This window comes from Melanotaenia boesemani, chromosome 23 (assembly GCF_017639745.1).
Source record: "Melanotaenia boesemani isolate fMelBoe1 chromosome 23, fMelBoe1.pri, whole genome shotgun sequence".
NCBI lineage: Eukaryota > Metazoa > Chordata > Actinopteri > Atheriniformes > Melanotaeniidae > Melanotaenia > Melanotaenia boesemani.
The window spans coordinates 638537-661072 of NC_055704.1; the positions used below are offsets into that span (position 1 = coordinate 638537).

At 45.4% G+C, this 22536-nt stretch overlaps 1 protein-coding gene across 4 annotated transcripts in view; it reads left to right on the top strand.

Moving 5' to 3' along the window:
- LOC121634314 (pleckstrin homology domain-containing family A member 5-like) overlaps window positions 1–22020 on the top strand; it is a 193722-nt gene extending 171702 nt beyond the window's left edge. For all 4 annotated transcript variants that reach the window (XM_041976840.1, XM_041976842.1, XM_041976841.1 and 1 more), the window contains 8 exons: window positions 5530–5665; window positions 5762–5886; window positions 14510–14701; window positions 14817–14933; window positions 16362–16442; window positions 18838–18983; window positions 19809–19951; window positions 20469–22020. In XM_041976840.1, the coding sequence (XP_041832774.1) occupies window positions 5530–5665; window positions 5762–5886; window positions 14510–14701; window positions 14817–14933; window positions 16362–16442; window positions 18838–18983; window positions 19809–19951; window positions 20469–20503 (975 nt within the window). In that variant the 3' untranslated portion in view covers window positions 20504–22020. The remainder of the gene's footprint in view (window positions 1–5529; window positions 5666–5761; window positions 5887–14509; window positions 14702–14816; window positions 14934–16361; window positions 16443–18837; window positions 18984–19808; window positions 19952–20468) is intronic.
- Window positions 22021–22536: the final 516 nt, after the last annotated feature.

Consider the following 22536-nt stretch of genomic DNA (forward strand, 5'->3'; position numbering starts at 1 on the left):
CCTCAGCATCCACTGTTGTAATGCATGCAGGTACAAATGATCTTATGTTCCAACAGTCAGAGACTCTAAAAATGGGTCCAGTTCCTTCTCCCCATTATGGAGACATCAAGTTCAGCCGCATCTGACAGCTTCATATCTGCTTAAAAAGTTACTGTCACGCCATCAATATTCCATACATCCACAACTTCACCACTTTCTACAATAAACCACACCTTTTCAAACCAGATAACTTACACAGATAACTTAAAGAAGAAAGGAGACAAAAACATCACAGACAGAAGGAAACGACCCTTCAATCCACACCATCACCAGACAACAAACTGTTACACCTGTACATGAACACACCAGAAAATTTCCTACAACTTTTACAAAAACAAAAACAAACAAGAAAAAAAAAAAAAAATAGAGCTGCTAGTCATTAAGAGTTTTTAAATAATAACCAAATCAAAAAGACAGATCATGAAAGTAGCATAACAGCGACCAGATACTAACTCACAGGAAAAATAAAAAAAAGAATTATCTCTTAGTATTAAAACCCACTGGACAACTCAGTGACTGTGTCAGCATGCAGAGCATGAGGAAGAGGAGTGATGAAGAGTGGTGAGTGAGATTGTGCAAATGCAACCACGCCTCTACGGAGGTCAGAGGCAGACCAGGGCAGCCCAGAGACCCGGGCCCCCAACAGCAGCCCTGGAGCACTAACCACACTACCCCACCATGAAGACGACTCCAGCCCCACCCGAAGGGCCCCAGCAAGAGCCCCCCACGGTCTTGGGGCACAGGTCCCAGTGGGCCAAGATTGGCAGCCGCCGACCAGGGACCGGCCACCCAGGACAGCCCAAGCAAAGGGCACAGGGCCCCAGGAGCCCAGAGGCGGCCGCCCCACCCCCCAAAAGCAGAGGGCCCACAACATGCCTAGGAGGACCAGGCCCCCCCCGACAACCACCCAGCGTAGGCACACACCACAATGTTCCAGCTGCACACCTCGGGAACCTTCGCCACGCTTCGACACGGCATTGATTTTCACAGCGGTGCTGATGATAGGCAGCTTTACATCTTCGTGTCTCCTGATGACCTGGAGCCAGTTAACGTCCTTTTAAACTGGATTTTAGATATAAAGTCATAGATGGCAGAGAACTTCTTACAGCTCAATCAGGACAAAACTGAAGTTTTAATTATCGGTCCTAAAGGCTAGATCATTTCATCAAAATTACAAAACCTTTAAACCTTCTTAGTGTGTGAGAAATCTGGGTGTTCTTATCCACTCTGAGCGGGATTTTACTCCACACATCAGAAAGATCACAAAGACTTTATCATGTTTCACAAGGATATTATCATCTTTAAAACATCGCCAGAGTTCGCCCTTTTCTCTCTCTTGCAAGCACCGGGATACTGATGCTTTTATTTCTAGTAGAATAGATTATTGTAACACCCTGCTCTCTGGTCTTCCCAAAAAATCTATTTCCACCTTACAATTGCTTCAGAACTCAGCAGCACAAGTTCTAACAAGGACCACAGGGCGTAAACACATTTCACCACTTTTAAAATCACTGCATTGGCTCCCCGTGCATTTCAGGATTGATTTTAAGGTTCTTTTACTGGTTTATAAATGTTTTAATGGTCTTGGACCTTCTTATTTATCTGACCTGCTTCTAATTTATGAGCCCTCGTGGACCCTGAGGTCCTCTTGTACCGGCCTTTTGGTTGTTCCTAAAGTAAGGACCAAAACCTACGGCGAGGCCATTATTACGGTCGTCATCTGTGGACCAGTCTGCCAGAGAACCTCAGGGCTGCAGACACTGTTGGTGTTTTTTAAAAAGAGGCTTAAGATCTTTTTAACTTAGCTTTTAACTGAATTTTATTTGATCGTAATTTATCTTATATAATTTTATGTTATTTTATTTCATTTCATTACTTTTCTAGCACATTATTTTGTATTGCTGCTCTTAGTTTTTCTTGTTATTTCTTAGGTTATTTAACCTTTGTTTTAACTCCAGTGTTTTTCCTCATGGGGATCCTCCACGCAGGGGGTTTTGCCTGCTTGGTTTGGGGGTTGTTGCCATGGTGATCACCCTTGTCAGGGTGGCTGGGGTCCTGCACTGCAGCCTTAGTTTTGGTTTGTGTGTATGCAGGTGTGTGTGTGTGTGTGTGTGTGTGTGGGTGGGTGGGTGCGTGTGTGCAACTGTGTGTGAATGAGAATTTAATGAGTGTTTTTTTAATTGCCATGTTTTCTATTTGAGGTCTGAAGGCTTGTTTTATTTTAATATGCATGAATTGTTTTTATCAAGTAAAGGACTTTGTGTTGCTTTTGTCATGAAAAGTTCGTTTGTTTAGAGAGTAAATCCACAATGAATGATCCATGATAACAGCATTATTTATCACATTTCATCATAAAAACATCACTATCACTACTATGTTGCTAAGAGACCTCTATTTAGACCTGGACATGATGATGAAGTCACTTCCTGTCAGACTTTCCACCAATCAGAGAGCTTAGATTGACGGTAACGTCCAATCAGGAGCAGCCAAAGATCAACCAGTGAGCAGAAAGTTCTATGTGTGTGTGAAAAGAAGAAAAATAATGCTCCTCTATGGCTGGAATAAAGTCAAGAAGACGTTTCTGATGCACGGTGGTATCAAAAATCTGAAAATTGCTATTTTCTAATGTTCCTAAAACAACACAATCTTGTAATATTTTCCCCCCAAATATGACCTTTATTTTCCATTTTACAGTTTGTATCTCTCATGATATGTTGCGCATTTAGGTTGTAAATTGACTATTTTGCATTTTTTTCCAATCTTTCATTTTTAGACTTTTAAAACACATTAACGGTATTAATACACATACAAAGGAGGGAGAAAACTGAACTCTAGTTATTCACATGAATGGTTGAAACAAATCTACATTATAAAACAAATCTCCCCTGTGGAGCTGCTCCACTAGCAGTAGCCTACTGGCAGTGAAAAATATGGAAACTGTTGCTGGGATTTTGTCCTGTAACAATGCAAAGCCTTACTTTTCACTTACAGCACATGATGCAGGTCTCCAGCCTGGTACATTTTGCATCTGCCTTTCTCTGCTAGGATGTAGAAGTGGTCAATCCCATCACACCTCGTATCGCCCACAGGCCTGGGGACTTTGGCTGTTTGAGCACTCTTGTAGGTGTGTTGTCTTCATTTCCTTTGGAGAGCCAACCTATTTTCTGTTTCTCAGAGTAGCTTAGTCCTTGTGTAACATCCAAACGAAAATCCTTTAGACACTAATGTTTCTGACCCAGAGGGGCGTCATCAGGACGATATAGAAGTCAGGCGTTATTGACAGCTATTTCAATTTCAAACTATGACCAGGTACTATCAGTGGGGCTTTGCTGGAGTACAATACAGGATAATCATCGTATCAGCCAAATCCGCTCCTCCCATGTGAGTGTTGTACTCACCCACAATTTTCCAGCATGGCACACTTATCTTCTTTGTCTCCTCTTTGGAGTAGCATCTCACTTCCTGTTTTGTTGTCTGCCCTTTTGACCACAGCAAGCTTTGCATCATTGTTCATACGACATTCAGAGCTTCCTCTCCCTCGTCGTAGGTCTCGATCATCTTCCAACCTACACCCCATCAAATGGTTCTTTCCAATGGTACCCAAACTTCTGAGGCCCAGAGACTCCTTCAGATGAGTTATCCATCTCAGTGATGTGAAAAAGTTGTAAAAGTAGACAACACAGTCTGAGGTGTTTTTGATTGTTCTGCACAGCTGCAGAGCAAGTTTCCAGCTAACTCAAACTCTTTGTGTGGGGGTTGAGTAGAGCACAAAGTCATACACAAAGCCTGACACACCAGCTCACACGAAGATCTTGAACCTCACTTCTTGGGTTTGCTGGATAGATTCTGCTGTAGACTTCCAGCTTTTTTGCCTTTGTATGGAACCATCATGTCATCAATTGAGAATTGGTTTTCACTTAATAATTTAATTTCCATACACTTCCTCCTCATTTGCTCCGGGACAGGCCTTACTTCCATCAGGTGATCTTCATTGCTCATGTTGTCTTGAAAGTGGAGCATCCTGGACAAACATTTATACCTCCTCACTGGCATAACATCTGCAGCTTTGTCAGATCTAGTATCTGTTGCCCAGTAGCTCTCCACTACAGGCACTTTCACTACACTCATGACCAACTTAATTCCAATGAATGCCTTTATTTCAGAGGCATTAGTGCTGACACTACTTTCAATGAGCTGACATGAATGCGGGTTTGTCTGATAATAAATTTTGAGAAGTATGTTAAGAGAGTGGGTAGCTCGTCTGGTGCAGTAAAGCAACTTGGCAACAGACTGATGCTCAAATTCTGTTTTTCGCCACCTTTTGAAAAGGGGAAATTTCAGTGTAAAAAAACAGACACCTCTTCCACCCAATCACCAATACAAACCATAAAACTGTTTTAAGTTTGACACAAACTGCTGTTTGTGTGCATACGTGGATGTGCATGTGTGCAGTCTGAATGAAAAAGACTAACTCACATCACAATACAATAAATCGTGCACTGTTGCAGACAAATGCTGTACATACAATATTTACATCAAAACAATTTATTCTTTTTCTTAACAATTTTTTTCTTCCTTTTTTAAAACATGTTTAAGCATTTCAAAATTAACATGGACAGATTGGCCAGGAGGCATTAGAAATAGTACATATTTGTGCATTGACAGGTACGATCACAAAAGCGTCACAGAGTCCGAGTTTGTGCGTTCCTTATATATGATGATAATTTGTGTAGCCCTACAGAAACACACTGCCTTTTGTCACATGGGTTTTACAGATCCATGGCAGCTACGAGGTCCAATTTCTTTCATAACAATCTTCCCTCGTTTACTCTGGTTCGCTCCCTCATCTGCCTCATCACAGCTATCCGTTAAATGGTCACTGCTGTTAGCATCCTCACACTGGCTCCCTCATCTGAATCTGATGAACCATCAGGTAGCAAAACTACGAATGCTGTCTCTCTTTCTTGTCCCATAGAACATCCTGTCAGAAACTGCCTGAAAACATATGTACACTGGTGAACATATATACCCCTATCTGGACAACGCATCGGCCAGGATACAGACATGCAATACCTGTTTATTAACACTGTGTTAATGTAATTTATTGTTTTTCAACAAGAATAAATAAAATGATCCTTAAAGAGTAATATTTTAAAAAAAATCTAATTCCCTAAAACATAACTGACTCAAAAAGTAAGCAAGACAAACCTCATGGTCAGTGTTTTTGTACATATAGGCCGTCATCTTGGTGACATTTCCTGGGTACTTGACCCAACCCCCCTTTTGAGTTTCTCATGGCATGAAGAGCACATACTGTAGTTAATTCCCCTCACCTACAGCCTGCCAAATGTCTGTCTTCCCCAGGATACAGACACCACTTAATACCAATTTAAGACAACAGTTGGATAAACAACAGTAAGGAGGGAAAATTTTCAGACATCAGCATGTGTGTGTCCTAAATCTGAGTGTTACTTCTCCTCAACTTCACAGCAGGCTCAGGACTATCGTCTGTATAAGAGCGAGCCTGAACTCACCACAGTGAAGGAGGAAGTGGACGAGGCGGGCGGTGAAGATAAAGATAAGACTGAGATGGCTCCTGACAGGAAAGATGTTGCAGCCTATAAAGGTGCGTCCAGACTGTCGGAGCTGGATTAGCCAGCTTTCAGAGAGGTTTTCCATGTCTGCTCATGTGAAAGTGATGATGTCCCTGATGTACCTCCAGCGGCACCTCCCTACCCAGTGGGCATTGTCCCTCCGAGGAGCAAATCTCCCATGAATCCCCCGGAGTCCTCCACCATCGCCTCCTACGTCACCCTGAGGAAGACCAAAAAGCCGGAATCCAGATGTGTAAGTATGACCGTCGGCATCAACAGAAGCACTGAAGTGAAATGAACTCATTCCAGTTTTTATCTCAGACTTTACCACAGCTGATAAGCTTCTGGCTTCATCGTTTTATTGTTTGATTTCTTTATTTCTATTTTTGCTCATATTTAATGTGAAGAGTTTCTCGTTTCACCTTCACATTATTTTTCTGCACATTTCAGACTTTCTGGTTTATTTACAAGTCAAACATCACAGAGTTTGAACAAAAACACGAAGAAATCTATAAATATAAATATATATTTAAAAAGAAATTGTAAAACTGCAGCACCATAAATAGAAACAACCTGCATACATTTGTCTCTGTTTCATTAGAGGCAGATGTGAGCGTAACCATGGTGACCATTTTGTATGTGGAGTTTGGGATTTGGGTGTCACCATCTTTGATTTTTTTATTAAACCAGTTAATAATTTAGGTCCACCATTAAATTACACTGGAGAAAAACGGCATCTTTCTCTAGTAAAAACTCAACTTTTGGATGTTATGAACAAACACTGTCAGAGTCAGGGCTAGGACCCAAGGAAGAGAGCACACGAGAAGCTTCAGTGAGTGATTTATTATGAAATGGTGATAGGTCGCTGATTCCGGTGAGGGGGAGGTAAATCTCCAGGACAGGGAGCTTGGAAGAAACGACAACAGGTTAGAATGCTGATTAGGCAACTCAGAGTTCAGACGTGTGCACGGCTGGTTACCACAAGAAGTAGTACGATCCAGCGAAGACTAGAGAAGATCCTGGAGTCTTTATACCGTCTTCTGACGAGCCTGATGCACCTCAGCTGTGCGGTCCTGATGGGAGAAGCAGCCTTTCTTCCAAATAAGGAAGAAGGCGGAAGCAGCACCGGCAAGTGCAGACCATGACAGTGCCCCCCCCTTAAGGGGAGCCCCCAGGCGACCCACCAGCACGGGACCAATGAAAGGCCCGAACGAGGCCGGGGTCCAGGATGAAGGACCGAGGGACCCACGAGCGCTCCTCCGGCCCGTAGCCGTCCCAGTCCACCAGATATTGGAAGCCCCGACCCCGGCGACGGACGTCCAGGATGCGACAGACAGCAAAAGCCGGACCGCCAGCCACGACCCAGGCGGGCGGAGGGGGCCTGGAAGGAGGGACTAGAGGACTGGAACAGAAAGGCTTAAGACGAGACACATGAAAAACAGGATGAACCCTCATTGATCGAGGCAAGCGCAGTTTTACCACAGCGGGGTTGATGACCGCCAGGATCTCGAAGGGCCCCAGGAACCGGGGAGCCAGTTTGCGGGAGTCAGTCCGTAGTGTTATGTCTTTCGAAGACAGCCAGACCCGCTGTCTGGGAACATACGCTGGAGCTGGAGCACGGCGCCGGTCAGCCCACCGGCGGTTGTTATCGGCGGTGCGCTCCAGAGCCGCTCGGGTAGACTGCCACATCCGCCGGCACCGCCCCAGATGACGCTGAACGGACGGGACCGCCAGCTCAGCCTCCTGGTCCGGAAACAGCGGAGGTTGGTTGCCCAGAGATGCCTCGAACGGGGAGAAACCGGTAGCGGCAGAAACATGAGAGTTGTGGGCATATTCAACCCAACATAGATGAGCACTCCAGGTGGAAGGATTGGCGGCCGCCACACAGCGCAGGGCGGATTCCAGCTCCTGGTTAAGCCGTTCAGCTTGGCCGTTGGTCTGAGGGTGGAATCCGGAGCTGAGGCTGACCGTGGCACCCAGAGCGTTGCAGAAAGCTTTCCACACCTGGGACACAAACTGGGGCCCCCGGTCCGAGACTATGTCCACAGGGATCCCATGGAGACGGAAAACCTGTTGGGACATAATCTCGGCCGTTTCCAATGCCGTGGGCAATTTGCGAAGAGCCACGGAATGAGCCGCCTTAGAGAACCTGTCCACAACAGTGAGAATGGTGGTGTTACCCTGAGACGGTGGCAATCCGGTGACAAAATCCAGGGCTATGTGGGACCAGGGCCTCCCGGGGACGGGAAGTGGACGGAGAAGTCCGGCGGGAGGCCTGGAGGATGATTTACCACACGCATAGACGGGACAGGCTGCCATGTATTCCCTGACATCCTTGTCCAGCGTTGGCCACCAGAAGTGCCTCCGGATGAGCGTGGAGGTACGTGCTGCGCCAGGATGACAGGCCATGCGGGAGGTGTGTCCCCACTGGATGACTTAGGACCGAACAGGATCTGGAACAAACAATCTTTTAGGGGGACCGGTACCTGGATCAGGATGCGTGCGTTGTGCGTCTCGGACGTTCTGTTCAACCTCCCAAGTGACTGCAGCAACCACACAGGATGCAGGCAGGATGGGATCGGGATCGGGAGATGGTCCGCCCGGACTGAATTGCCGCGACAGGGCGTCTGGCTTGATGTTTTTGGAACCCGGCCTGTAGGTGATGGAAAAATTAAAACGACCAAAAAACAAAGCCCACCTGGCCCGCCTGGAGTTCAAACGTTTGGCTGACTGTATGTATTCCAGGTTCCGGTGATCTGTCCAAACAATGACTGGATGCACCGCCCCTTCCAGCCAGTGACGCCACTCCTCAAGGGCCAGCTTGACAGCCAACAGCTCCCGCTCACCGACATCATAATTCCTCTCCGCCGGGTTGAGGTGCCGAGAGAAAAAAGCACAAGGATGAAGCGCCCCTGACTGTTCAGCTCGTTGCAACAGGACCGCCCCCACCCCTGTGTCTGAAGCATCCACCTCCAGAATGAACTGATGGGACGGATCGGGATGAGTGAGCACCGGGGAGGAGGCGAACCGGTTCTTCAGTGCCTGGAAGGCCGATTCGGCGGGCTCGGACCAGTGAAAAGGAACCTTTGGTGACGTGAGGTGAGTGAGTGGCGCCGCAACCTGACTGAAGTTCCTGACAAATCGCCGGTAAAAATTGGCGAAGCCCAGGAAGCGCTGTAACTGCTTGATAGTGACGGGCCTGGGCCATTCCAGAACAGCTTTTACTTTCTCCGGGTCTGTCTTCATCTGCCCGCTCATGAAGATGTATCCCAGGAAACTGACAGTGTCAGCGTGGAACTGACATTTTTCTGCTTTAATGTAGAGCTTGTTCTCCAAAAGTCTCTGTAGTACTTGTCGGACGTGGGTCTCATGATCAGCCATGTTCTGCGAATAGATGAGAATATCGTCCAAGTAGACAAACACAAACCGGTTTAGAAAATCGCGAAGAACGTCGTTGACCAGAGCCTGAAACACCGCGGGGGCGTTCGTTAAGCCGAATGGCATGACTAGATATTCATAATGACCCAGAGGTGTTTTGAAGGCAGTTTTCCACTCGTCTCCCTCCTTGACTCGAACCAAATAATAGGCATTTCGAAGATCCAATTTAGTGAATACGGTTGATCCTAACAGGGCATCGAAAGCTGAGTCTATGAGTGGCAGAGGATACTTATTACGAACAGTTATTTTGTTTAGGCCTCGATAGTCTATACAGGGTCGCAAAGTTTTATCCTTCTTAGTAACAAAGAAGAATCCCGCTGCTAGCGGAGAGGAAGATGGTCTGATTATGCCAGCCTGTAGGGACTCTTGTATATATTTATTCAGTGCCTCTCTCTCAGGTCGGGAGATGTTATAGAGTCGACTACTGGGCAAAGAGGACCCTGGTAACAAGTCGATGACCATGTCATAAGGCCTGTGAGGTGGTAAGGACGTGGCCCTGAGTTTGTTGAACACTTCAGCCAGATCGTGGTAGTTGCACAGCACAGATGATAGATCGGGAGACTCCTCCCTGCTGCCCCTCATTCTGGGGGTTGACAAAGCTGACTGAAGGCATGACTGGTGGCACCTCTCACTCCAGCCGGATATGGTCCCAGTCTCCCAGTTGACGTGCGGATTGTGGCGAGACAGCCAGGGGTGTCCAAGTACCAAAGGGGACTCTGGAGCTGATATTAACTTAAGTTCGATTATTTCAGAATGATTACCAGAAAGTTTTAATCTGACAGGTGTGGTGGTATGCGTTACCTGGGCCAATGTTCGGCCGTCCAAAGCGTTGGCGGTCATGGGGTGAGATAACGGAACCAGAGGTATCTGAGCCCTTTCGGCCAGACCGATGTCCAGAAAGTTGTCCTCAGCTCCGGAATCAGTTAAAGCGGGGACAGTGAGAGACTGATCAGCACAGGTTATGGTGGCAGGAATCTGAGTTTTGGTCGGGGTAATAATCTCACAGTTCGTTTGACCCGTCAGAACCCCGACCCTTACTGACGGGCCCCGTCTTTTGGGCGAATCGGACAGGCGACACGGAAATGTCCAGATCCTCCGCAATACAAACACTCACCAGCCTGTAACCGTCTTTGACGTTCGGCCTGAGCCAAATGAGCTCGCCCCACCTGCATGGGTTCCTCGGCGGGGAGAAGCGAAGCGGGGGAGTCCAACGAAGGTCGGAACGCAGGCAACGGGACCTCTCTCAGGACTGATGTTGAACAGGGTCCCTTGCGATCCCGCCGTCTCTCCCGGAGACTGTTGTCCAGTCTGACAGCCAAGTCGATGAGTTCGTCCAGGATCGCCGGGAGATCACGGGTGGCCAGCTCATCCTTCAGCGTATCTGTCAAACAGTTTAAAAAGTGATCCATCAATGCGGCAGAGTTACATTTCGAGTCAGCAGCCAGGGTCCGGAACTCCACAGAGAATTCGGCCACACTTAGAGCCCCTTGTTTTAAAGACATAAGACGCTTGGCCGCCTCCCGGCCCCGAACAGGATCATCAAACACTTTCTTCAGCTCACTGATGAATCCCCCATAGGTCAAGGTATGTAGGGGCATGGTCTCCAGAAAAGCCTCAGCCCATGTTAAGGCTCTGGAGGTAAGCAAACCAATTATGAAGGAAACCTTAGACCGGTCAGTGGCGTAGATAAGAGGTTTTTAGATTAGATTAGATTGGACTTTATTATCTCACAGTGGAGAAATTCACTTGTTACAGCAGCTCTTGTTATAGAATAAAGTGCAGAAAGACAGAATAAGGTGAACATGCATCACAGCAAGAAGGTGCAATATAAATTATTTACAATGTACCATTATAAATATAAAAGATTTATTTATATATATATATATATATATATATATATATATATATATATATATATATATATATATATATATATATATAGATATAGATATAGATATATAGATATAGATATAGATATAGAATATAACAACAACTTCACAGACTATATACATATTTACATGGTGATGGTGGGATATGAAGAATATGATGACATTGATAATGGGGGGTATTGCACAGTAAAATATAAATAAATACTACACAGTATTATGACTATACAGATAAGTTGTACAGTCTGACAGCAGTGGGAATGAAGGACCTGCGGTAGCGCTCCTTCCTACACTGAGGGTGTCTCAGTCTGCTGCTGAAGGAGCTGCTCAGCCCCTCCACAGTCTGGTGCAGCGGGTGAGAGGTGTTGTCCATGATGGATGTGAGCTTGGCCAACATCCTCCTCTCACCCACCTCCTCCACAGAGTCCAGCGGGCAGCCCAGGACAGAGCTGGCCCTCCTGACCAGCTTGTTCAGTCTCTTCCTGTCCCGGTCAGTGCTGCTCGCTCCCCAGCAGACAACGGCGTAGAGGACAGCAGAGGCTACCACAGAGTCATAAAATGTCCTTAGCAGAGGCCTGCATACTCCAAAGGACCTCAGTCTCCTCAGGAGGTGGAGGCGACTCTGGCCCTTCTTGTACAGGGCGTCTGTGTGGTGTGACCAGTCCAGTTTACTGTTGAGGTGAATTTGGTCAAATACAAGTGAGCATTGTAAAAGAAAACCTCTGCATTTACCCAACTCGCCGGTGAATGGCTTGGGGTCCGGAATGTGAGCTTCGTGGATCGGAGCTGGAATCACGGGGCCTGCCTGCGGAGCTGAGGGAGCGGAAAGCTGGGACAGTTGTGTTAACATGGCTAACATTTTGGTAGTGACATCGTTCAGCTGGGCCTCTAAGGTATGATGACTGTCACTGAGAGATCGGAGTACCTGTGAGTGTTGTCTGAGAAGGTTTCCTTGGGATGAGACGGCGAAGAATAACTCACCGCTGGAGTCGGATTTATTGGCGTCCGCGGCTGTTTGTTCCACTGGGTTCATGATGTTGGCTGGATCGTTCTGTCAGAGTCAGGGCTAGGACCCAAGGAAGAGAGCACACGAGAAGCTTCAGTGAGTGATTTATTATGAAATGATGATAGGTCGCTGATTCCGGTGAGGGTCAGGGCGAGGAGCAGGCTGGCAGGCGAGGCGAGGCGAGGCGAGGAGCGGGCAGACAGGATCTCGAGGGGGAGGTAAATCTCCAGGACAGGGAGCTTGGAAGAAACGACAACAGGTTAGAATGCTGATTAGACACCTCAGAGTTCAGACGTGTGCACGGCTGGTTACCACAAGAAGTAGTACGATCCAGCGAAGACTAGAGAAGATCCTGGAGTCTTTATACCGTCTTCTGACGAGCCTGATGCACCTCAGCTGTGCGGTCTTGATGGGAGAAGCCGCCTTTCTTCCAAATAAGGAAGAAGGCGGAAGCCGCACCCGCAAGTGCAGACCATGACAAACATTGTTCTCTGTTGGAGCTGAGACATTTGGGAACCAGTCCAAAGTAAACTCGGCACTTTATTTATCCTGCTGCTCCAGTTGTTCACCAGCTCTTCCTCCTCTTTTTAGGTTTTTTCCTGAGATCAATTATCATTTCTGTAGTTTTTGTCACGTTGAGATCCAATTAATTGTCTCCATACCATGTGACAAAATCAGACAGCGCTCTGCCATGTCCTGATACTGGACCCTGAAGAAGAGACAGCAGAACATCTGAGAATTGGACCGGGTAGCTGCCCTCCTGGCTGGCTTGCCAGGTGTCCGTGTACATAATGTACAGCAGAGGCGAGGGAACGCAGCCCTGGGGTGAACAATGTGCTGGGGATCACACAGTCACACTTATGACCATTCACTAAAACCTGTTGAACTCTGTCAGTTAAAAAATGTAAAAACAACAATAAAATCTGCTCAGAGAGGCTAAAATAAGATGCTAAACGTTCAGTTCAAATGTGTGGTTGCATCTTATTAAAAGAAGAGAAATTGGCAAATAGAATTCTGACACGGTATCAGGGTTTTTCTAGATGTTTCATCCAACATAAAAGCCTGTTTGATGGGTTTCAACCTCTTTGCGCTTGGATGTGTCCCCCTCTTCAACCTCGACAGAGCTGAAGCTGAAGGGATTTAATATAGATTCCAGAGTGAGTTGATCAGAGATTTTTATGATTCTTTATTGAAGGTTATAATGATTATAGTATATAGGTTATGGTGATTTTCGATGATTGAATTTTTAAGTTTATTTAGAATTTTATTTGATTTTGATTTGATTTTTTATAATTTTTAAAATGATTGAAGTTAAGCTGTTATTCCCTTTTGCATAGCTAAGGCAAAGGTATTATCTAACTGCACCTACCATCCTAGTGTCTATCCTGTCTTTCACCTGATATTTTAACACAGACAAGTGACCTAAATGGTCCAGATCCATGTTACCAGTGACACTAGTTAACTGCAGCTGCATTGTTAAGACTGGAGCACATGGAAGTTGCCAGATAAGGTTTAGAGGCTGTTCACCAGGTTTCAGCCCCAAGAATATGTTACTGTTTAAACTTACCCTTTAAGAATCTTCCCTTTTACGTAAAATGTTATACCACACCATGATGTTAGCAGGGGAGGAAAAGCAGCTACTGAAGGAACTACAAGGTGACATAGTGGAGAAGAAGGAGAAGAAAAACCTGACAGCTGTTTCAGCAAAACAAATTCTGGTGATTTATGAAAGCAGTTCTACACAACCACTGCTGCCTGAGGTACCATTGATACTACTGGTACTGCTGGTAATGCTGGTACTGCTGGTAATGCTGTTACTGCTGGTAATGCTGGTACTGCTGGTAATGCTGGTAATGCTGGTACTGCTGGTAATGCTGGTACTGCTGGTGCAAAAAAGTTTTTTGTGGTCCTCCAGGTGGCGCATGGGGCTCAAGCTTGGGCCCCAGAATCACCACTGTAGGTCCTGTTTGTTGGACTCTGCAGAGACTACAGGTCTTTCAGAGTGCACATAGAGAACCATGTACTTGGTCAACATCATATCTGGCTGGAGAATTGAAACAGTTTCCTCTCACAACAACCGAAGAGCACAAGAAAAAAAAAAGAAATGAAAAGTTTCATGGGTTTCATGAGTGAAGGAGAGCTCAACCTGGAGTTCAGAAAATGTGCATGTGCAAGGCTAGATTTTATAGAGGAGCAGAAGTTTGAGTTGAGGAAGAATATATTTCCATGCTGGCTGGGACCTTTTCCAGTGTTTATGTCAGAGGGAGCAGTATGATATTTGAGTGGGAAAACAAGGAAGCTGCTCTCTAAATGAAAAACTAATTTTGATTAAAGATGGTGATAAACATCCAAACATCACTGATTTCAGGACGATAAAGAAGATCACAACTGGAAAACTAAATAATGTTTAATTTACATCAGCTACGAGCAGCTCACAGATCAGATGTTCCTGAGATATTTCTGAGTGCTTGCACTGACTCATTAATGAATGCATTAGCTCAGGTTAATCAAAGCAGAAATGTAACCCTGGGTGTTGTCCTGTGTAGGATCGTCCCAGGAGTGCAGTGGATCAGGTGGGATTCGGGGAGCGAGAGGTCGGCAGAACCAGGATGAGTGTGGAGGAGCAGCTGGAAAGGATCAGGAGAAACCAGCAGGCTTCTTCACTTCGCGAGAAGAGAAGGGAAGCCCCCTCCCGCTCGCCATCCTTCAGCAAAGACAACCCCTTTCTAATTCTGCAGGTGATATCCTGAACCACAGCAGGCCTCACTTTCTCCTCAGGTCTTAAAATCCTAAAATAATCTTCAGTCTGGCAGTTCATTCATGTTTGGGATGATCTTCTGCATGTGTGTGCAGACTCGTGCACAGGCAGAGGGCTCCTGTCCAGACCTGATGGAGCTGGAGGTGGCTCTGCAGCAGCTGAAGGAGTCTCAAATGGATCAGAGCAGGACAGCGGCAGAGACCTCATCACAGGTTCATCTGATGTTTGATAATCTGCTCTTATCCAGTTCCAGCTCTGAAACATTATACATCACATCTGCATCCCGTACAAATAATGAAACCTGCAGAATAGTTGAGTTAACTTCACCTTGGTTCACTTAAAATATTGTGGATGTTATCTTTGGTTCCAAAGATGATACTTTCAGATTTATCTTCATTTAGCTGAAAATTCTGACCTGTCTTGTTATTAATTTGACCGAGACATAAACTAAAGCTTTGTCTGCGACCTGAATCCCCTGGTGAGACAGTAATATAGAGCTGAGTGTCGACAGCATAATGATGATCAGATATTTGCTTTCTTTCCATGATTAGAGCATGTAGTTACCATTACCATACCATTTTATCTCTAAAGCACTTTGAAAACAACATAACAACATAAATAAAGAACAAGAATTAAAATGCAAATAAAGATAAAAACGAAAAATGAAACGGCTGTAAGTTACTGCGTAGAAGCTACAGACATTTGAAATACTGTAGTAGCAGATGATCCTGTTACATCAGCAACGGTCCAGTAAAGGTAGTCCAGATTGCAGGATTTAAGGGATTTAAGACAAATAGACTTGACAGTCATCTGTATATAAGTGAAATGGGACACAATGCTTTCTAAATATTGCACCAAGCAAAGCAAGAACAAGACAGGACCAAGAATGGAGGCTGATCCTGATCCATTGTGTCAAAAGCAGCAGTTAAATCTTAAAGTAAAAGTAAAACACAGTCCCCAGAATGCATTTTTATATCTTTAAAAACCCTTAAAAGAGCTGATTCAAGTACATTTAAACCAAGGCTGGAACATTCATCCAGGAAGACCTTCAACTGGGTGTAGATGGTTTATATCAGGGCTACTCAACTCAGTGCTACGAGGGCCAAAATCCAGCAGCTTTTCTATGTATCCCAAATTAATGAGTCACTGTGCACAACCTGATAGACTGTTAGTTCCATTTAATTTGATTCAACTTTGTTGAAGAAGGAATACATTGAAAAGGGGAGTGGTAGCCTAGTAGTTACAGAGGTGGGCTTGGGTCTGGAGAACCTGGGTTTAAGTCCCTGGGCTGGCAACTTAGGCAAACCACTGTGGGCCCTTAAGCAAAGCCCTCAACTCCCAATTGCTCCCCGGGTGCTGGAATCTGGCAGCCCACTGTTCCTAGCAAATAGGATGGGTTAAATGCAGAGAAAAAATTTCTCAGCTTGGGATTAATAAAGTATTTAAAAAAAAAACTGCTAGATTGCAGCTCTCATAGGACTGAGTTGAGTAGCCCAGGGGAATTCCACGTCTTTATTTGAGCAGATCTATAGTAGATCTATTTAGAAGCAGAACCAGATCAGATATTCAGTTAAATCCAGCAGGTGATTTATTTTTCCTAGTACTCAGACATTATGATGTGAATTTGTTTCAACCTGTAGGAGGTGCAGAGACCAGAGGAGGTGCAGCAGCAGGAGGACCATCAGAATGTAAAGCCTGAGACCGACAGCATAGACAGTGAGGTAAAGCTATTCTGTATCTGACGGGCGGAAACACAGGGTTTGAACCTAAATCAAATCTTCAAGATGTTCAGGAACTTTTGGGTTTCTAATGATGATGCGTAAAGACAGGGGATCTTTTAGACTGTCAGAGGAAAGGAAAATCCAAAGTCAAACCCATGTGCTTGATGACAGTCACGAATGTGATCAGGTGTTCGGTACTGTGATGTTACCTTCTACATCTGTAAATAAGATAAAGTACTCATAGAGATGGGAAGAAAACATGTAGACATGGTTATGTTCAATATCAGAATCAGAATCAGAATCAGATTTATTGCCAAGTAACTTCCATTCCAAGGAATTTGTTATGATTTGACGGTGCCTACATATAAATAAATAAATATGAACCATAAAGATATGAACAAGCCAACTGAACATATAACATTAAGACTGAAAAACTATATAAGAGTGGAAATAAAAAGTTATGTACATAAAAATAAGATAAAAGTAAAGTAGTGTATTTACATGAAATGTGCAGTCTGTAGTATAAAAATGTACAAGTTGAAGTGACCAATGGAGGGGGAGTGTGTTAATATAACTCCTGTGTGCTTGGATGTGCGTTAAGATAACGAACATCCAGATGTCGCTAATATAACGAATTGCGTTGTGTCAGTTAGTCAGGTAAGTCTTTAGGTGAGTTCCAAAGCCTGATGGCAGAGGGGAAGAAACTGTTTTTGTGGCGGGAGGTTCTGGTTCTGATAGACCGCAGCCTCCGGCCAGAGGGGAGAGGGTCAAACAGATGGTGTCCAGGGTGGGAGGGGTCAGCTGCTATCCTCCCTGCTCTCCTCAGGGTTCTGGAGGAGTAGAGTTCTGGGAGAGAAGGAAGGCTGCAGCCAATCACCTTTTCTGCAGAACGTATGATACGCTGCAGTCTGCACCTGTCCTTGGCAGAGGAAGCAGCGTACCAGACGGTGATGGAGGAGGTGAGGATGGACTCCATGATGGCAGTGTAGAAGTGGACCAGCATTGTCCGTGGTAGATTGAACTTCTTCAGCTGCCTCAGGAAGTACATCCTCTGCTGAGCCTTCTTGATGAGGGAGCTGATGTTCAGCTCCCATCTGAGGTCCTGGGAGATGATGGTGCCCAGGAAGCGGAAGGACTCCACAGTGTCCACTGGGGAGCCACGCAGGATGACAGGGGAGGGGGGGGCTGTGCTCTTCCTGAAGTCCATAATCATCTCTACTGTTTTGGAAGCATTGAGCTCCAGGCTGTTCTCGCTGCACCAAGCCATCAGACGGTCAATCTCCCATCTATAAGCGGACTCATCCCCACCAGAGATGAGTCCAATGAGGGTGGTGTCGTCTGCAAACTTCAGGAGCTTGACAGACTGGTGACTGGAGGTGCAACTGTTCGTGTACAGAGAGAAGAGCAGGGGAGAAAGAACACAGCCTTGCGGGGAGCCGGTGCTGATCGTCCTGGAGTCCGAAGTGTGGCTTCCCAGTCTCACGCGCTGCTTCCTGTCCGACAGGAAGTCAGTGATCCACCTGCAAGTGGTGTCGGGCACATTGAGTTGTGAAAGCTTGTCCTGCAGACGAGCCGGGACGATTGTGTTAAATGCGGAGCTGAAATCCACAAACAGGATCCTGACGTAGGATCCTGCAGAGTCCAGGTGCTGGAGGATGAAGTGAGTGGCCAGATTTACAGCATCGTCTACAGACCTGTTGGCTCTGTAGGCAAACTGTAGGGGGTCCAGGAGTGAGTCCGTGATGGATTTGAGGTGGGACAGAACCAGGTATTGGTATTAGGTTGGTATTTAAGGAGAACCAGGATTTTATTTCACTAAGACTGAAGGTAAAGGTCAATTTACTGGATGTCATCTGCGTAGCAGTAAAATGTATTTTATATACTGAAAGTAAAGTTAGGGCCCCAGGACAGATCCCTGGGGCACACCAAAGGTAATGAGGGGGTGAAAATTTTGAGTTGGATGAACTGAGTGTAGCCTGAAAGGTTAGATTTAAACCAGTCTACCCAGGAATAATTTGTTGCGGTGGAGAGTGAGATATTGGGCCAGATTCACGGGTTAGCCTTAAGGCTAGTCCCAGACTAGTAAAAGAACCAGAGACAGATCTGGACTTCTATATAAAAACTAGTGAAATGCAGCAGAGAACGGGTGGGCCTTTTACCTGGATATTTCAGCTGACCTGAGGCTTTCTGGGAGTTTGTTCAGCATTACCTGATAACAGGTTTGTTGTTTGCTCATAGATGGATAGAAGACACTCAGAGACTGGTGGAAGATCTCCAGCTTTCTCATAAATGACCTGCTCCTCTGCTTCTTTTATACAGTGTTGGTCCTGATTTATCAACCATCCCAGCTCTGGGTTTTCTCATGAACGTGTGTGTGTGTGTGTGTGTGTGTCAGCAGTGTGAAAGCCAGCGGGTGGTGATCATGGACCTTGGTACAGAGCCACAACGTGTGGAGATTGTCAACTTTCAGCCTTTTGAGGACGATGAAAGCAAAGAGCAGGATCTAACCAGTTCCCCCACCAACACCACCACTGAAAACAGGTGTGTGTTTGAGAACACGTATGGCTGTGATCAGCTGTCCGAACTGCAGCATGAACATCACAACTGGTTGTTGGTGACAGAACTTCAGGTTTCAGGGTGAATACTCTGTTTAAAGCAGTGTTTCCCAATCCAGGTCCTCGGCCCCCCCTGCCCTGCATGTTTTAGATGTAACCCTATTTTAACACCTGAATTAAATGAATGGCTCGTTAACAGGCTGCAAAGAACTGGATGAGGAAGTTCATTAATTTGAATCAGGTGTGTCGGAGTAGGAACACGTCTAAGACATGCAGGGCAGGGGGGCCCGAGGACCTGGATTGGGAAACACTGGTTTAAAGGTTGATGATGTGTTCAGGGACCAGCAGAACTTTCAGTTTATAGAGAATGTCCTTTAAGTCACATGAAAAAAAAAGCGGTTCCAGTAAGAACAGAAGTGGATAGTAGGACTGTATGACATCTTCCTCGACTGTAGGACCTCATGCTGCCTCCTGGATCTGGGATGAAGAGGTTAAGGTCCTATATTAGCTTTACTTAAAAGGAAAGTTTTCCTCCATCGCTGATGCCGCTCTTCCATATTGAAAGGAACTGGTTCAGGTAGTTGATCAGATCGACGCCCTTTGGAGATTTTCCAGGCGTGTATAATAACCAGTATTCTCATATTTAGAACTAATGGAGCCAATGGAGAGAAAATAAGTTGTTAAAACTTTTAGCTGAAATGATCGGTGACAGATTCAGATCTGCTGTGAAGTTGGTTCTCCATCTCATTCACAGCTGGATTTGTCTGGAGATGTGAACAATGTCTGTTTTATTATTATTTTATCAACGCAGCTTTCAGACGGCGAGCCCCGAACCCAAGGAGGAAACGGATCGAAACCAACACACGAGCCAAGAGGAGAACCTGGAAAAGAGCCTGGACTCATATAAACATCTGACAACAGAAGACAAGAAACACAACAACAACCTGCTGCCATGTAAGTAAACAAATCTGTAGTCCAGAGTTCCCCTGCATCCAGATCCAGATCCAGATCTGGTGTTCTGTTAAAATGTGCTACTGCAGGCTGAATTTATAGGTTTACCCTATCAGAACAGAATAAAGCATGTATTTTTCATACAGTTCAGTTTTGTGTGATCAAAAATTGTTATTTTAAAGATAATGAATCCACAATTATGTGGATGCATTGGGTTCGGTCCAACAGTCTAGCAGGGAAATAAAAATGAGTTAAGGAAGAGAGCTCTGGTGCTTCCTTTATTGTCTCCTGTAGGAAACACCAGAGCCCCGAATATTAAAGAAAGGGAATAATCACTTCCCACAATCCAACTAAATACACAAAATAACCAAAATAGAGAAGAATTGTGTTGCAGGAGCACTACTGCCACTTTCTGTACTGGAGTGGAACTGGTGTACATGCCTGTCATAATGAAATGAACTGAAACACTTTTTCTTCTTATTAAACATCACTCACATGATGTCTTTCTTCTTCATTGCAGCTCAGACGTTCACCCTGGTGAGCAGTGACATGTGATTGATGCCGGGCTCCACACTCATAACGGTATCCTGTAGAGCCTACATGTAGCCAGCCTGCACCGAGCATGCTCCATGCCTTCCTGCGTTTACAACAGAACTACTCTGACGCTACTGTTACACGCCCTCACAGAGACGGAGACTGAGAGGACGACGGCCTCGCTAACAGATGGACCAACAGCCGGACCGGCAGCCATCACATCCAAAGAAAGGCAGATGTACCTTATCTGTAGTAGCCTAGCTGTTAGAGCTGTCCCCAGGCTGGACTGTGTGGACTCCTGCTGACCCTAAAACACGTCTGCATAAAGACAGGCTGTGGAATGGTTTGACAGAAGTCCCTCTGAGCCGGTCCAGACACAATCATCTGAATGTTAAAGTACAGAAAAACTACCGACATGTGTCCATGTTTCCTTACTACTTCCTGTTTCCTGACTACTTCCTGTTTCCTGACTGCTTCCTGTTTCCTGACCAATTCCTGTTTCCTGACTGCTTCCTGACTACTTCGTAACTGCTTCCCGAAATCTTTCTGACATCTCCCTGTTTTCTCACTACTTCCTGACTGCTTCCTGTTTCCTCACAGCTTCCTGTTTTGTGACTACTGTCTGGCTGCTTCCTGACTGTTTTGTGACTGCTTCCTGACTGTGGGAGTGAGATGCTGAGCCTGCTCTGCCTGTCCATCATCTCTCTGTTAGCTGACAAACTCGTAGCTCGGTGAAAGCAACCCTGTTGGACACTTCTTATTTTCCTGTTTGGGATCAAGGTGATGTTTAAAGGCTCATCACACAACATCACTGCCACGTTAATGCTTCATGTAGGAAAATAACAGAGGCCTTTTTACTTAGTAATATTTCCTTTTTTGTTGGTTTAAGGGTTTAAGTCCATAAGCTTCATCATCGTTATTCCTTACAATCATTTAAACATTGGGAACAGCTGTGGGCTGAACAGCATCCATAATAGTCACAACAGGAATGTCCAACACAAGCCCTTTGGTCTGATGTCGGACAGGAAGGGGTCTGAGGTGGACTAGCTGTTGGGTGGTCTGGATCAAAACGAGCAGTCACTGTTATCAGTGTTCTTTACAAATGTATGAGCGTCATGTTCAGAGGTTGTTGGGTTGTTGTGTTGGCCTGATCCAATTCTTTCTGTCAGACAACAGCATTGGCTTGGCTTTGCATCCTCCTCATCCATCATTATCCACACAGGCTCAGACTGGTTCTGTTCTGTCTGTCCATATTTATGACACACAGTGTTTTTTTTCTCAATAGAGAGAAAACTGTTTCTGGGAAGAGAAAAGTTAGAACTCTTATTTCAACTCTAATTCCAAACAAAGTTGGGACGCTGTCATTTCCAAATCTCATCAACTCATATTTTATCCAGAGTAGAAGATCAACTTCAGATCAGAGGATGAAACTGAGACGTTTCACCATGTGATGGAAAATATGAGCTGATAGTGAATCTGATGCAGCAACACGTCTGGAAAAAGTAGTTCCAGGGTGGTGTTCAGCATCACCCTGCATCACCAGCTGCTCTACAGTCCTGGACTTTGGTTGCTGGATTTCTGCTTCCATGATGCTCTGTCCATCTTTCCCTCTGAGAGACTCTGCCTCTCTGAAATGCTCCTTTTATACCAGTCATGTTACTGACCTGTTGCCAGGTAACCTGATTAGTTGTCCAATGCTCCTCCAGGTGTTTCTGGTTTGTACCAGGTACTTTTCCAGCCTTTTGTTGCTCCCGTTCCAACTTTTTCCATCAGATTCACTATCGGCTCATATTTTCATCACATGGTGAAACGTCTCTGTTTCATCCTGTAAGATGTTGTTTATCTTCTACTGGGGATAAAATATGACCAGATGAGATGTGGAAATCATTGCAGTCTGGTTTTATTTATACTTTTCCAAACCTTTTTGGAAACCAAACCACTTCACAGTCTTGTTTTGGGTCATTGGCAGCGTAGACATGTCTTAAATCCACACAAGCATGAACATTCGGAGCTTTTGAGACCTTACTAAGTATTAATCCTTTTTAAGTGAGAAC